Source organism: Zonotrichia albicollis, chromosome 1 (assembly GCF_047830755.1).
Source record: "Zonotrichia albicollis isolate bZonAlb1 chromosome 1, bZonAlb1.hap1, whole genome shotgun sequence".
Lineage (NCBI taxonomy): Eukaryota > Metazoa > Chordata > Aves > Passeriformes > Passerellidae > Zonotrichia > Zonotrichia albicollis.
In genome coordinates, this window is record NC_133819.1 from 44,683,232 (window position 1) to 44,700,291 (window position 17,060).

General features: G+C 36.8%; 1 protein-coding gene across 10 annotated transcripts in view; it reads left to right on the top strand.

Annotated features, from left to right (window-relative positions):
- MYRIP (myosin VIIA and Rab interacting protein) overlaps window positions 1–17,060 on the top strand; it is a 353,883-nt gene that overhangs the window by 158,750 nt on the left and 178,073 nt on the right. For all 10 annotated transcript variants that reach the window (XM_074539973.1, XM_074539965.1, XM_074539995.1 and 7 more), the window contains exon 2: window positions 1,956–2,105. In XM_074539973.1, the coding sequence (XP_074396074.1) occupies window positions 1,996–2,105 (110 nt within the window). In that variant the 5' untranslated portion in view covers window positions 1,956–1,995. The remainder of the gene's footprint in view (window positions 1–1,955; window positions 2,106–17,060) is intronic.

Sequence of the window (17,060 nt, forward strand, 5' to 3'; positions counted from 1 at the left end):
AGAACTGTAGGCGTAAGGACAGAGGAAAATCTTAATAGTTCATTGAAAATTTTGAGAAGATTTATGCGCGTGTGGCATTGAAACAAAACCATCTTGCCAGTTGTTCCTCACTATGTTTTAGCCAATCTTTAATTTAAACATATATTCTTGGTCTTGCAAGTGAGATTAATGAAGACTACATAGAGCCCTTTGTTTCTTTGGCACTTTTCTTCTATGCAAATCAATTTTTTTTAGAAAAAATTTTTAAAGCCTTTATTAAATACTCATTGTTATCTTCCTTAGTAGATTCAGAGTCAAGCTAGAACATTGTGACCTTTTTTTTCATCTGTATGGGGAACATATATCTTGTTGGAGGTATCGTCGTCTTGATTTCACCTAAGCTTGTGTACCATCAGCTTGGTTTTAGTGAAGTGTTGTTTTCCTGAGCAAGGAGTTTAGAATAAACTTCATGAATAGCTTAACCAAAACAGCCTAACCAAAAATACGCAGTTCCCTTCTTTTGTGTGCGTGTGTGTTTTTCTTGTTTGAAGAATGGTAATCAGATAATTGTAGAAAGGTAAATATTGTACTAAAAAAACCTCCACCAAACCAACAAAAAAAAAAAAACCTAAAAACCCAAACAAAACCCAACCAACCACATCCCACATCATTATCTGAGTAGCAAAATAAATGTTGAGAAAATAAAACTGACTTTCCCCCCCATGCTTCTACTTGCAGTAGTACTTGGAGCACTTAATTGTATGTCTTAGCAGTTTTCCTTAGAGGTGTGGTATTTTTGAGCCAGAACCAGCTTAGATGCTTTACATAGCCTCATCCACTTGCCACTCACCAAGAATGAAGGGTCAGTAATAGTTTCCTCTTGTATTCTGTGGTAGGAACTGTAATGCGTTCATGATTATTATGTACGTTGCTGGGGGCTCATAACAAAGATGGAAAGACTGTCTTATGTTTCTAAAGCTGTAACACAACGTGGAGATGGACACCTCTGTGATTGCCCAAATAATTGCATAAATCAAGTGACACAAGTTAATACTGAGAGCTGAATTCATGAGAATTCAATTAAATGAGTAAAAGTCATGACAAAATAAATTAGAACAAATTTCATTAGTGAAACTTAATGGACCAAGCTCTAGTTCAAACTCTATAGTACCTTCAATTCACACATAATATTAACTACTTCTTTTTCTCCTCCAACCTTATAGTGGTAACATCTAAATATAGATAGTGACATCTAAATCTTTTCAGTCACTCTGGGAAATTCATTTAAAATTTATGTGCTTACTTTTATAAATGGTGCTTTAAAATAATTCCTGATTTCTTAGTTGGCAGTATAAAACATTTTTGAGTGTTACAGCAGAATATGTTCTCTGTTCATAGACAGTGGCAGGGATTGCACTGCAAGCAGTTTTATAAAATCTTAAGAAATGTATAAACCTGATTTGACCTGACTTAGTTAAGCATGTTCCTTTTTGAGGACTACACTGAGGTCTGTCCTCAGCATCTTTTATTATCCCAAATAATTTATCTTTTTCATTTATATCTGAATGGGGGGTGATTGCTTTCAGTGTGTGGAACCTGACAAATAATTCTGAAATAAATCCTTCAAGTTGTACAAGGGAAGTTTAGATGGGATTTTAGATGTGATTCCATCACTGAAAGGTTTGTCAAACATTGAACAGATTGCCCAGGGAAGTGGTTGAGTTGCCATTCCTGAAGGTATTTAAAAGATGCGCAGGTGTGGCACTTAGGGACATGGTTTAATGGTGGACTGGGCAGTGCTGGGTTAGTGGTTAGGCTCAGTGTAAAAGGTGTTTTCCAGCAAAAAGATTCAAATGTTTTCTTTTCTGATGTTTATGGCAGCAGCTTTCTTTTGTGCCTGTGATCTCCGCACACTTGTGAAAACTATGAGTGCTTTCAATTTATTTTTCTTTTTTATTTTCTTTTTCTGATTTCAGATATTCCTTATAGTTATTCATATCCTGGACCTGGTGCAGAATGGGGAGAAAACTGGACCTTTCTGGCTTGACTGATGAAGAAGCAGAGCATGTGCTCCAGGTGGTTCAGCGAGATTTCAGCCTCCGTAAGAAAGAAGAGGAAAGGCTGAGGTAAGGATAAAAACAGGATTAAAAATAATGGTGTATTTTGATTATGAGAAACTGGCTTTGGAGGAAACCTGAGAACACAGCATTTTTGTGGTGTTCTGTGCATTAATAATCATTCCTGTCGCAGAGGCAAGAAATATTCAAACTTCTCCACGTGAATTCAATTACTGAGTAGTAATTAATTTTTGCATTGAGTCTATCCAAGATTAAACCACAGAAATGGTCTCTAAATCACCTGTGTGTATCTCCTGGGTAGAGGCTAAGTGGTTTTTGATGTAACAAAAGCAGAAGTTTATGTTAAGAGAATTTTTTCCCTACTGTAGTCAGTTCCATCTTTTTATTCAGAAACTTTGTTTACATGCAGACATCTGAAAGTTATGAAATTCAACCCATCTCTTTCCCCTGGAGCAGTCAATGGGATGTGTTGTCCATTGTGTTGAGATAACTTAACTTTGCTTTCAGTAGTCTGTGTACAAAATGATGGCAAACAGAAATAATCCAGAAGAAAACAGATGGAACTTGTTGGCAAGGTAGCTGAGGAAATTTGGTATGTGACAAGGGGACTATGGATAGAGACCTGAATTGGTAGATGCACTATTTTTCTTTCTAGTTTCAACAATATTTCCTTGAATTATTATGCCTGATTTTTTACTACTTTCTTTGAACACAGTTATTTATTATCCAGAATTCTCTGAAGTCTCTATGGTTGGCAAATGCACATTCTCTTACTGTGCTACTTTTATCTCAGGCATCATCTGTTTCATTTATTATCAAGCTGAAGTCAACAGAGCAGGAAGATGACTGAACTCAACAGAAAACTAGGCATATATACCATGTGCAATTGAAACTCCCTCACCTGGAACATTAGGAGCAAGAAATATGTCTTGCAGCATAGGCCTACTTCAGTTTTAGCATGCTGTGCAAGTTCTTGCTTGGGTTGGTAGTGCAAGCTTGCTGCAGGGAGAAACAACTGCATGAGGATGGAACACAGATTTTTTTGTTGGTTTTTTTTTTTTTTTGGACTGTTTGTTGTACCATAGATTGTTCTGATTACTCTGGTAATTTTTCACAACACAGCCAAGAGATTCTAGAAACAGCTTAAGGAGGGTGAGTGTGTGAGCTCTTTCTGGCTTTTTGTACCATGACTGGTTGTATCTTACTGGAGCCAGCATACCACATCTGGGAAGTGCTGGGGCATCTTGCCTCTTCTGTAGGATAGATTTATAGTGGGAGGAGGAGGGGCAAGGATGAAAGGCATGCACAGAAAATTGACTGGAAAGCCTAGATAGAGAAAATTTCTGCTGGTGTTTGTGTTTTTTCATTTTGCTGCTGAAGTTTTTCGTGACACCTAATTTTCATGACACTTCATTTCACAAGTAGAAAGCTGGTGTGAGAAGACAGCTAAAACACTGGGAAGGTAGGTATATTTCAAGTATATATGATTTTTGTCTTCTTACAAAGTTATGCCTTTTGCAAGTATTAAAGTATGTTCAAGTGCTGCTGTATAAGGAGCTGTAGTGACAAAGCAGAAGTTCTGAAATTCAGCTATTATTTAAAATATGAATTTAGTAGTTTCGATGACACTAAAATTGCAAGTAAAATCAAAGCTTACTTCTGACTTAAAACTATGACCTTTTTTATTTTCCTTATTTTAAATCAGGCTACTCTGGTGGATTCTGGTTGCTTCGTTTGCAGCATACCTTTTTGTCTTACTATCTGATTGAAAATATATAAGAAAATTACATGATCTTGCTATAGATTAGATTTTTCAACATGTAAGAAAAGAGATTAGATTTCCTTTGATGTTCTTGGCTCTATTGTGTTTGTATTTAGAATGTTATCAACTGGCAAAGTTTACCATGTAGTTTCACTTTAGGAGTGAAACTCTTTAAGGCTCTGTAATCTTTTCTGAGATAAAAAAGCTGGCATATATATATATTATCTGTTAGACTTTTAGACTTCTTTTAACCAAGCTATATCTAATGGTATAGTTTTGACTTTCTTTTTTTTTTTATTCCTGTAATTAATTTGTGGTAGCAGCATTAGACTTCAAATAGAACTGTTGAAGTTTTTGCGTGTGATACTTTCTTAAAGTAGGATTTCTGTATAATTTTCATATCATTGTTATCTTTGGGTGCTTTTCCCCACCAAGATTTAAGTAGCTATTTCACATATCTCTCTCTGTATTATTGCCATTGGTAACAATTATTTCTAAAGATCAAGAAATACTTAAAGGAATATATGCTAGATTTCTACTGTATCAGGAGAGTAATGAAAGCTAAAAATCTGTGAGTGGTTGATAACCTCAATTTTGCTTTTCTAATGGCAGCAGAACAGTTAACTAGCATACTACAAGAAGTGAAGCTTATCTTTACTTCTGATAAATGTTTTAAGGTGGTAAAATAACAAATGTTTTAGAGCTAACATTCCAGTGTTTTTTATAATATTGCTGGGTTTACGTGCTAACTAATTTTTTTTATATTCTGTAAACAAAATGACACAATGCATGGAGAAAAGCCATACTGGTGATCTGCATTTTCTGCTGCAAAGCTGTTTTGAATTTCTCTGCAGTAAGGATTTTTTGCAGTGATTCTCTAATTTAAGTCTTTCTCACAGCTATATCTTCTGCTCTTATCAGACAGTTTGGTCTTATACATTTTGTGAAAAAAAAAATTAGTTGGCTACAGCTGGTAAGATAACAATAAGATAAACATGTGTACATGTTTAGTGAGTAGAGTGGTTGTTTTGTTATGCTGTACTGCTTTGTATCGGTTTAGTTTCTTTTTTTGCTATGGCTTTCAACCTGATATGAGATTAATAACACTTATTGTTCTTTGACACTTGTTCACCCATTATCTTTCTGGTTTGATTATGTGTTTGTTATTGTCTTTGGCAGTAGTGTTATGTTTTTATTTACCCCTGTGTTAGTGTAGTCACCCAGAGCCATTGTGGCTAAAATTATAACACAGACTTGCAAATAGATGGGCTGAGTTTACTGTGAATCAGTTGACGTAGACAAACGAGGCAGATCTGGTGTAACTAGGAAGGTGATTAGTTTGAATTTCTTGGTGTGTATGCTCAGGACAACCTTGTGTACATCCCTTCTGCCACTGAAGCTCTGCAGGCTGTCTCTGGGCTCCTGGGACACTAAGAATCATATATGGCTTTTTGAGGAAGTTGACTGGACATGCTAATGACTTGTTTCCTCATCTACAGATTTATTAATCTTGAATTTCAGACTGCATGCAGCTGCAGAATGTCAGCAGTGGAACAGACTGGACTGTGTTGAGCATTAAACATCTAATATTTTAATATTTTGCTGTGCATAATGTCTTTGTCGTCTGCAGTTCAGGAAGGACTGTGTCCTCTTTTTCTTAAATATTTATTTTTTTGAAAGAAATGATAGAGGAGAGCTAATAAGAGCTTCCAAATCCAAATGCTTGTGTGTGAGATAGCCCTTTATACATAACCAGACGTGTAAAAGTGTTTGCTGTCTTCTATTTGTTGCTTGCTTATTCAGTTTTCAAGACTGCCTAAATATGCCACTGTTTATTCTCATCCACTGTGGACAAAATCAAGTCGCCCTTTGGTTTTGTTTTTACAGTTCCTAATGTATTTATAACACGTGTATCTATTTGTTTTAGGTCAGGAATGCTGAGAAGTCAAGGTGTTTTAAATAACTGAAATTATAATTTCACAGAAAAAAATTGGTGGATCGCATTATTGTGGTAGATGTTCCTGATCTGTTGTGTTTTAGCCATGTGGACAGGTTGAAAAGTGGCTGTTCTGATTCTAACATTCAGAGTGGGTGCAGAGGGAGGCAAATTAGAAGGTCAGAAGGGTTCAGGCATGGAAAGAGCTTAGTGGTCATCAGCTGTAAACAGAGCAGACTGCAAAAGGAGCAGATGCTTTACCTGTCAGCAGCTACTTTACCTTAGGAGGCCATGGTTGGAGTGACTTAAGCTGTCTCTCTATAGTCATTGGCTAAGAAGAGTTTCCATCACCACAGTGACTGCTGGATCAGCCATTGGCAGGCTGGTATTTTAGTGGTAAAACTTGCAGTGGGCAGGGATGAAAGTGCTTCTTTGCGGGCAGCGGGGCTCTCTTTCTTTTGAACTACTGCTGTTAATCACCTGAGAAAATGTATTTACAAAGAAGAACAACTGACCTTCTGGTGCCACATGGGTATGTGATCATAACACTTTAACAACTTAATATACTTATGTGGGTTTGCTGGAACAGCACAAGGGAAGTGTTGAGAACTGACTGTTGCCCACAGGCAGAAACATCACCGTGTCTTGATGATGTTGTGTCTTTCATAGCTGGGTTGCTGAATATCAACTTTACTACCTTTATTTATAAAGTCACATTTTCAGTTGTAATAAAGAAAACTGCAGTGATTTGTGATCAGTTTTGCAGAAATGTTTTATTTGCAGAAAAAAAGAGATGTCCATGCTCACAGGAGGGTCGTCTCTACTCTGATTGTTCTAATTACCTTTTTAGCCAAAGAATGAGTAAGGGATTAGGACAGAGATTTGTGTAGAAGATTATGAAATGGTTTCAGTTACTTTTACCTACTTTATTCTTTTTGCTCCTTTAGAAGTATATCCTATTGTAGCATGAGTAGGCCTGTGAAGAGGCTTCTGCAGAAACATACATGACAAAACCCAGAAGCCAGTTTGGCACTTTCTTGTCTACTACAGTAGACTTCAGTGTTTTTACAGTCTGTGTCATGGGTCTTGGAGTGGATAAAATATTGAACTCCTTCCAAAGCTTGTTAATCAAAATATTGCCGGTGTGAGTCATATCAAACTGGCAAAATGCCAGGACAGACATTTGGGTAGCTTCTGTTGATTCTACATATCAGTCCTTGTTCCTCCTTCCTCTGGCAGGCTCATACTAAATACCTTAAACCAAACAAAAACCAAGCAAAAAACCTCTCCTGTCTGTTTTCCCTCTTCTTTCCTCCAAGCAATGCCATTTTATAGCTGTTTTCCTAGTGAGGAAGGAACAGGAGATAGGTTTCATTGTGTCAACCTTCAGAGTTCCAGCAGATGAACTTGTTGATCAGTACCTTAATTGCTTGCAGTGATTTCATAAGGTCAGCCTTCCTGCCCTTCACTCTGATGAACAGTGTGGGGGAATCCCATTATGCTGACTTTTTTTTATTTTTTTTATCTGAGCTGGTAGTCGCTGTTTCTGCTTCCTGGGTTGTCCTGACAGATACGCTCTCTCCCTCTGATAAAAGGTCTTAGAGCAGTTAGCTCCTCTGAGAAAGTTGTTCTTTGTGATTCTCATGTTAAAACAGCTGCACGCTTCTCCAGTGTAAGGTTCTGCTGAGCTGTCATGAGTTTAGCACTCATATGCCTGGAATTATTTTTGGGTGCAAGAAATGATTCATCAGAATCATAGCTGCTGAATAAATACATTATTTTGCTAGGGCTTTGACTTATAAAACAAGATGATTAAAACATATGTAGGGCACTACAGCTCTTTCCTGGAAGTAAGGGTTTATTAACAAGATTAAGAGCAAGACTTTTTTTTTTTTTTATAGTTTATCACCAATTTTGTTACATAATGTTCCAAGATGCAAACCTGTTTTCTAGCTCACACAGCCTGTCAGGATTAAGAGTTGTCAGTAACTGCATCTGTGTACTAACCCTGTTACTGTGTTGCCCTCTCTCAACAGCTGTGTTTAATATTTTAACAGCTATGCCTTAGCAGTGTTCTCAGGTCAGGATAAGTTGCTTATCAAAAAATGGCTACTTGGATGAATTCTGCATGCAAGTCATAGCTAATGGTTGCTTTTGCTGCAGTCAGTAAGGGTGCACTTCAAAATTCATTTAGAAACTGTTAGTTGCTGCTAATTTCAGGAATATTGATCCAAGCGTGCTGCTTGCTGTGGGATAATGCAGTGATTGGGGTTAGACAAGGAAAGAGGTGTCTCAGCAATGATGCAAGGTCTTATCTTGTGCAGTGGAGCAGCATTTTGAGTCCTTTCTGTGGTTTGCCCAGAACTCCCTGCTTTGACACCTCAGGGTGCAAAAGGTGGTGAGTGTGTAGGTTCTGCTGACTCTGATGTTGATCCCAGCCTCACCTGTAATTGGAGAAAGTGATTGCAGCTGACAAAACAGTAGGATCTAGTTTATGCTTTACAGGAGCGAAACCAGGGCACTGGGAAGAATCTGGCCTTTGAAGCAAAGAACTGAACAAAGAATCCATTTCAAGTTATAGATTTGGGCCCAGTTTTTTTCCTGCCTAATGGAGGAAAAAATGCCAGGCTGCTTCCAAAGAGCAGCTTATGCTTAGTTGCCTCTAAAAACTAGTTCTGTGCATCTTGCTTTTGAATATCATGGGAACCCACCATGAAGTTTCTTGCTATCTGAATGGCATGTAGATGCTGTAGGAGAAGCGCAGATGGAACTTCTCAACAAATTCTTTCTGCTGAGTGTTTGAATATAGGCAATGCCAGATGTGAGTTTTGGCTTTTTCAAAATGTATTTACAAATGCAGCTTCAGCTGAGAGGAAATTCTGGTGAACCAAGCATCATCTCTCATGTTTCTTCATGCTTATGAAAAAGTGCAAAAAAAAAAGCTTAATTTTAGGGAATATTCAAGAAACTTGTATAGAAAGAAATGTTTCCAGCTGACATTTTTAATATTGGACAGGCCATAAGAGATGTAGTACATCCCACGTTCAGTGTGCCAAGCTTGCATAAACTGTGGCTAAGTATTTAAAGAAAGCAGCATGATGTCACAGAGATGTTATAAAACTTATTGCACAATTTTTTGGTGTAATTTGGTCTTCATTGTGGGTTATGACTAATCAAATTATTGGCTACAATTTAGCTAAAAGCAGTGAATGTTCCTAGTGATAATGAACAGCTATAATGTAAAATCAATATTTAATCTCCGATGTCTCATGTATGAAAAGTCTGAGCTGTCAAACGTGACTTGTAGTAGTAATCTTCTTTCACCTGACTGGCCCTGCAGTGCAGGCAAGGGATGTTCTCTCGCGTATGCACTCCTGTCTTTGCAGTTTAGTCTATCTTAAGTGTCGGTTTATCTCTTTACATGTTATTATAGCAGTACAATTGGTAGTGCTTTGAAGTTGTGGCAGAACATGTAAATAAACATGAGAAGAATGGCTGCATAATGTATTTTATTCAGGATTTATTCTTCATATTAGATTTCAGAGAACAGGGATACTCTGGGTGCATTTCCATAAAATGTTCAATAACTTGTAAGTAGTGCCAAGTGTTACAGTTTTGAGGTGTTGTATTTAATATGCTGTATTTGAAATGTGGGTTGGGTTTTGATTTTGGGGTTTATGGCAAAAGGGATAGGTTTTACTGTAAGTTTCTATTCCAGCATGCCATAGGCCTGCCCTTGTCTGCACTAATCTGGATGGAACTGACTGAAGCTGCAAGCCTTCCTGTCTTTCTTATACTCACCTTTGTTTCTCAAGAAAATAAGAAATACTGCTCATCATTATGAGGTTAGCTTATTATCAGTCTGAGCTATGACTTTTCATTTAGATGTGAAATTTGACTTGTAATCCTTTTTTTTAGAAATATGCATTATGGAATTGTACAAGTATACTTTTGAGAAACACTGATGTTTCTGAAAGTAAAAGAATTTTGCTTCTGCCTACAATATATAGAAGTATTATAATATTTCAGAGACAGGACATCTAAGGAAATTAATATTGACTTAATTTACTGATGTTTTTATTTCCAGTATTGTTGGTGAATCAAGGGATAATATTTGCTTTGCTTATTTCAAGCATTTCCATGCTGTGTGTTCTTCATAGACAATGACATTTCTCTCATCATTTTTTTGTGGCCAGTTTCTGTGCCCTGAATTTGGAGTAAAACCAAGAACAGCTGTAAGAATCAGCACAGGAAGGTGACAGAGTGAAAAAGGGCTGCTGTGAAGTACAGTTGCCCTTGCAGCTGAGCAACTGACTATGGAGCTGTATCCCACTGTCCATGCTTTTTTTTATAAAAAAGTGCATTTTGAATACTTCCTAATATTTCCTTTCCAAAGCCTATGAAGAGCTGGAAGCATCTTGGAATCCACATGACAAATAAATCTTCTGGATTTAGATAAAATTTCTGGGTGTGGAAGGAGCACTTCGGGGAGCTAAGGCTGCTGTACTGAGGAAAATTGGGAGTTTTGTTCACTGTGCTGAAGCTCAAGGGAGTATGTCACGAGATCTGCCTCAGCCTATTGAATCAGCAGAGGTGAACGCTAATAAATTGCTTTGGTGATTTTGTATTCACCTAACACCTCATCCTTCAGGTTCTCAAGTGCTCTTGTCTTTTGTGGCTTCCTTCTCAAAGCCATGCCAGAGGAATAAGCTGTACTAAATGGGATGTGGTTTTTAGAAATTCGTCCTGAGTCTAAGAATCTGTGTCTTAGGAGGTCCGTGGAAAAAGAGCTACTTTATAAATCACTTGTGCCAGGCTCTTCACTGTTATACTTCATTCCAAAGTGAACTATTGCAAACTAGAATCTGCTTGCTTTCCAGAAATGTCACTATGTGTTGGTTAAGGGGAGTTCAATTTTTAGTGTTTATAATAATGTTCTGTGTTTATTGTGAGTTCTAAAGACTACCAGTCAGCTTCTGTGAGGAATGGAGGTGACTGAGTTAAGGTGTATGTTAGAGATCGGTGATCTCTGTTTCCAAAATGCCAAAATTTCAGCGTGAAATTTTCTAAATGAAATTGTTGAACGTTTTCAGCTAAAGGAAAGAGGGATATGCATGTGTGGGAGAATACCACAGATGTCAAAACACTTTGTCAACACTTCCAAAGTGTAGCTTCAGAAATATCTTTGGAGATACTTTTTAACTGTAACACATTCTGCCACTTGTTGGTTCATATTTGACATAAAATGAATTTGCTTTTGTTGCTTCTGTGAAAATAATAGAAAAAGAGTAGTAGTAATAGAAATTAATAAGTCAAGTTTTGCATTTATAATATTTTAGACATACAAAAATTGTCAGGTGTATCTCAGCTGGTGGTATTACTCAATATACCACAAAGTTTTGCTGCAGTGGGTGTTGCCTAAGTACATAAACCTACCCTATGATAAATACAAGATAATTGTAATTTACCATTGAGGGGTACAGTAAGGAAATTCATGTTTGCCTAAGGGAAGGAACTAACATATGGGCAGTTACTGCAGTCATACTTTCTGCTGTAATTTAACTTGGGATAAGTTGTTAATGTACTGTTGCCTTTATTTACAGTTGGTATATATTTGGCTCTGTGCCTGAGGCAAGAGCAAGTCTTTGAACTGCCCACCAGGGTTGTTTTTTATTGGAATGAATTATAACTGCTGTCTATATTTGCTTATGCATCTTTTCCTTTCTTGATATAATAATTTGATTCACCTTCTAGTTATGACATCAGGTTCTCTTGAAAGCAGTTGAACTCAAACATACTTTTTAAAGCTTTTTCCTCTGTGGTACTTATTTTATCCATTCTGCTATCCTAACTCCATAAATGAAAATAAAAATATCTCTATAAAGCTGGTTTACAACAGAATTAGTATCTTAGAGCATCATGGTAAGTCTTCATTAATGCTGTTCTTCAGTGCATTAGGAAGATGCAGCCCTAGTGCTAGTTTATGGCAAATTACATGTGGTTCTTGGTACAGTTTGGCTTACAATTTGGCTAGTAAATATTGGAAGATATAGACTGCAGATATGGTGTTTCTGCAGCACATTCAGCTTGAAAGGATATTCTAAATTTATCTTGGTTTTGTGAAGCACATTGGGAATGGAATGAAGCACAGAAGTCAGTGTTTGCATCTCAATCAAAGTCTAAATCAGGAAGTAATTAAAAAAGATGTCTGATGGAGGTGGCAGGGATTTCATAATTTTTTTCTGCTGTACAGGAACACTCTGATTGAGCTTTAACAAAAGAATCTTTAATTAATCTCTCTTGACTACTGTGTAGCATTTGTCAGTGAGGGTGGGTGATTATGTGCTGGTGGCATCTCTCTCCTTTATCCCTCTTCAGTTTTCATCAGTGCATGATGGTCCTTATGGTTTTTCTCAGCATAGCACTAGGAGGAAGGGTACCATTGTATTTTGGTAGAAGATTTATCATTAAAGGGGGAAAGCTCATTAGTGCTGCATTGTGGTTCTGTGGTTTCTATAGTTCTTGAACCTGCAGGAAATGTTGAATTATTTGCTTCTGTTTTGATTTTTTGGGTTCTTTTTCTCCTTTGCTTTCCTGTTTAAGAATAAAAATAAACTTGTGTTCTTCCAGAAGAATGTTGAACATATGATGAATTTTAAAGGCTTTTTTGGAGCTGCATGTAGGCTGTCAGTTATCCTGGAGATAATCCTGTGGTAATCCTTCCACTATGTTGGTCTCACAGAAGAATGAACCTGTCTTTTCAATTGATGTTCCTTCAGTTGATGGCAAGATGTCACCTGTGACTGTCTTTTGAAAACTTCATTTTATTGGATTGTGGACTAATGTGAAAATAGTCGCATACTTGTATGGCAGGTATGGAATATCTCTTGTTAGATAGGAGACTGTAATCTAAATAATGTCACTAGTAAAGAAATCTGCTCCATGCCATTAAATATTGTTTGGAGTTTCTATACGTGTGATAGATTTTGCCTGTTGTTATTTCACTGTTAGACTATTACAGGTAGCCAAGTTTAGTGCATAAAAGGGGAATGTGAATTTGTGTTTCATGTATAATTAGTTGGTTATCTAGATAAAAAGTAATTTTGTTGTAAATCAATTAAAATTACTGTGAATTTGTATTTATTTTACTTTCATATTTTATGCACTGTGGTTCTTGAGAACAATTCTTCAGTGCTAACATGAAACCTAGTTAGCTAGTGTGATCTGTGAACTGACAGATTTGTTCTATGGTAAGTGGTGAATCTGTGTAAAATTCGGTTTCTTCAGGTTCAAGAAGGAGCTCTTAAACAGTTTATAAATCAGTCCAGGACTGGTGAATTTTCTGTGTCTCAGCAAGCAAAGTATACAGTAACCTGAGAATTGTTTTCTTTTCTGCCACGCGAACTTTTCATTTCTTTCCCCCAGGAGCTTTACTGTTCTATCATTATTATAAAATACTAATAATATTGACTGTTTACTAGTTTTCTACTAGTATAGTATATAATGAAATGCTAATACAACCACACGAGCAAAGTGTGCCTTCAGATTGCCAGAGCAGGTGAGAAATCAGAGGAACACAGCCTCTGAAATCAGAGGTTTATAACGAGTCAGACATGTATGTTCGTGTTTGCTGTTAACACAGGCTGGACTTGCAGCTCTCCAGAGATGCAAACTTGTGATTTGAAAAACTAGCTTAGAACTTAGGAAGTAGCCCAGTTTCAGAAAGGCTGGATAGAGATTGAATTAACTTTCACGTGTTTGCAATTGTCTTAAGCACAGAGTCTTTTGGATGGCACTTCTGTCAGCAAACTGTAAATGAGGGTTTCCCTGACATAGAGTACATCAGCTCTCTCTAAGTACCTGCTTGAAGGAGTTTTTAGTGTTTTATAGTGGTCTCAGGAGGAATAGTCTTTAAATTCCTTAGATTTGCCAAATTTTAGTTTCTTTTCAGGCTGGTATTCTTATATTTTTGTATTCTGAATAAAAATGAGGACAGAACACAAGTATTAGTAACTAAAGTGAAGATAATTTTTCTTTCTAGTCAAACAAAATATTTTTCTAGGCCTTAGTAGAGTCTGTGATCTCCAAGAAGTGTTTTTCTGGTCGACAGTTCTCTCAAACTTCATTTCTTTAATCAGTCGATGAAGCAGTTCCACGCACTCTCATGCAAGCCATTTCTGCCCTCAGGTAATGTAAAAATATGAAAATATGCAGCATTCCATTAATCAACTTAGGACTCAGTTTTATAAAAGGAAGGCAGTAACTCCACTATCACGGAAATTACTTTGTCCACTTTTCAGGAGTACTCTGCTTTGACCTACATTTCTCTGGCTAAGTTGATAGCTTTGGCATTTTTGTGATAACACAGACTATTTTTCAAAATTTTCCTGAGTCTCATGTTTACAGTAGCTGAATTAAGTAAGGTATGTTTCACATGCATATCAGTAATGACTCCTGCTAGGAATAGCAAGTGAGACTTCTGGGTTCAGTAGTTAAGTGGTTTTGTATGCTATTGAACAGGAGATTCCTGACAACAGCAAAGTCCTGTAGAGGACTCCTCATTAAAATGTTCTTTTAAGCAAATAGTCCTGGCCATACAACATCATACATACATATATACATACACATTTTAATGAATTGCAGCAGAGGATGATGTTGCAAGAGGAGGTGGTGATATCATCACTTTGAGCAGAAATTATGATCTTAAATACATGTTATCTTGGCATTGAAATCATTGCTGCTTTAGCATCAATTATTGACATTAGCATTAATTACAATTAATGTGATGAGTAAATCAGCAGTACATAATTGTAGTGTATATGAACAGGTAACAGTTTTTAAAACAGCTGTGATGCTTTTTTCATTCAGAGGAAAAATCTTCAAATACTGATGTTTGCTTCGGAATAGCAATCTCAGAAATTTGCAGAGCATTTTAGTCATGTGTTTGATGTCTCCACATTTAACTTGCTTAATATGATGGCATTTTCCTTTGATTAGTTTGCTTCATCATTTTACACTTTCTAATGGTGATTCGGGTTATCTAAGATAAGGGATATTAGGAAGGAGACAGAAGAAGGCAGAATATCTTTGAAGTCACTGTTATCTAGTAAAATCTGATGTTCCCTTTCTCTGCTTATTTTCTCTTGATTTGGCTGCTTCTGTTGTGGCTTATGAGTTCAGCTCAGTTGGCTTTGCATGGATTAAACTCCTCTTCAGCACTATGGATTTCTTTCTTCACTCAAACAAATACTTTAGTTGTAGACAACAGCAATTAGCATGGAGGATGTAAAGTCAAGACCTAGTAATTTTTTTCTGAATAATAAAAACCAAACCATGAGGTACTACAACTCCAAGACACATATATATTGAAGTCTCTGCATTTGTGGTTGCCTAATGTAGCAAAACTTGAGACCAAAATAGCTTATTGTAGATGGTAATGGATGTTAGGCTTCATGAGGCAGTCAGAAAATGAAGCAGGCAGAAACAACAAACACTGTATCTTTTTATATGCTGCACATTTTGATAAAACAAACATTTTCCGTAGATATCTGTGGTGAGAAAGTCTGTCAGTGCTGATTAGATCTGTTGATACATGTTATATGGGTTGTCTCTCTTTTTGAACTCTTCATTTGTTTCCAAGTATTCTGCTGTTTTGCAAAGCTTTAAGTTGTGCTCTGTGTTCATTTTTACCTACATGGCTCGTGAGCTACTATTTACTACCTCATGTTGATCACACATGATGCGCTTCCTAGAAAAGCATTTATGTTGCTTTAATAGATAAGCAAATGTTGAGAAGATTGCACATATTGCCATAGTTTTAAAGATTGAGACAGAAAATATATTTCTATGGCCATAATAAACCACATAATAAATACAGTGGTGTTTATTACAGAACCTTTTAGTTATATAATTACTCTTTCTGTTAGCAATGTCAGAAAAGGCAATGAAAATAGTACATTTAAACAAATCATGTGCATAGTCCTGATGATGGGTTGTTTGAAAGTGGATGTTGCTTCCTGGCAGGAATCATTTGTCAGGGTGTCCATTTTCCCTCTGCCTTTTGAGAAATCTGGTGAAATTACCCAGGAAACTGACTGGAAGGGGAGCCTCATACAGAAGGAGCTGTGCAAAGAGCAGCTGTCATTAAAAGCAGAAAATCCTGTTCCCTGTGTACCAGATGCCATTGGCATTGGGGTGATCCTGGCTGATGCTTTAAAGCACTGGGGGTGTAGAAACTTTCTTCTTGTGTCAGGAAAGTCTCAAATGGTGCTAGGGTTTTTGTCATGCTATCCTTTGTATCCTGCCTCATCCTTGGCTCATGAAGTGTGTAGTAGGGGAAAGAAATGCACTGATCTCACTGAGTGCCTGTGTGTGTGTACACGGAGGATTTGGGGTGTGGTCTGGAAGCTCTTCTCTGTGATGCCAGAATGGACTCACAAATCTATCCTACCTTGGGGAAGAGAGGAAGGCTTCACAGAGTTTGGCTGACTGATTTAGCAAGGTGCGGTCATGTGTGACTTAATGAAACCCTTTAATGTACCCCTACTTCAAAAAACTTGAATGAAAAAATTCTTATTCAAAGTTCCATATTCACTGTTTCTTGGTATTCTTTTATCAAATGCATTCTCTACCCCCTTGATACTAACTGCAAACTTGACAGCTGCTGCAAAAGTTGATCTGAGTTCTTTAAATTTGATTCCTTGATGTCCTTTTAAAATCCCTGAAGCATTGGTGAGATGGAAGTATTCACTTGTGCAACCTTTTCATCACCAGTAGGGTTGCATGACTGTGAGTAATTAGATTTTTTTGTAGAATATTGCACAAGAAGTAATAAAGCCATCTGTGTTTTCAATTTAGCAATGTTATGTCTTCAGGGCTTCTGAGGAATAAGAAGTTATATACTGATTTTCATCAAACAAGTATGAATACTCACTGGGAGAGAGTCTGAAGTATAAAAAAAAATAAGAGCTGTGTTTCAACTCAAGTTAATATTTCTGGAACCATTATCTCATGAAGCCACTCCTGAGATAGTAGCACTTCAAGAGTTAAAATTTTAGACATATTGTGCCTTTTGTTTAAGACCTGTTATTTACAGTTGCCCTAATTAATATTTTTAGTCTCCATGGGTTAGATGCAAATGAAGTACCATTTCTGTGTCTGTTAGCTAAAATGAGCCTATCATATGAAAGGCTTTAGCTTTCATTACAGACCTAAATCTTCAATAGTTAGAGAACTGGGATTGTGTCTTTCATCTATCCATTTACAATTGTCACTCAATGTTAATTACAAAGAACAGAATTGTCAC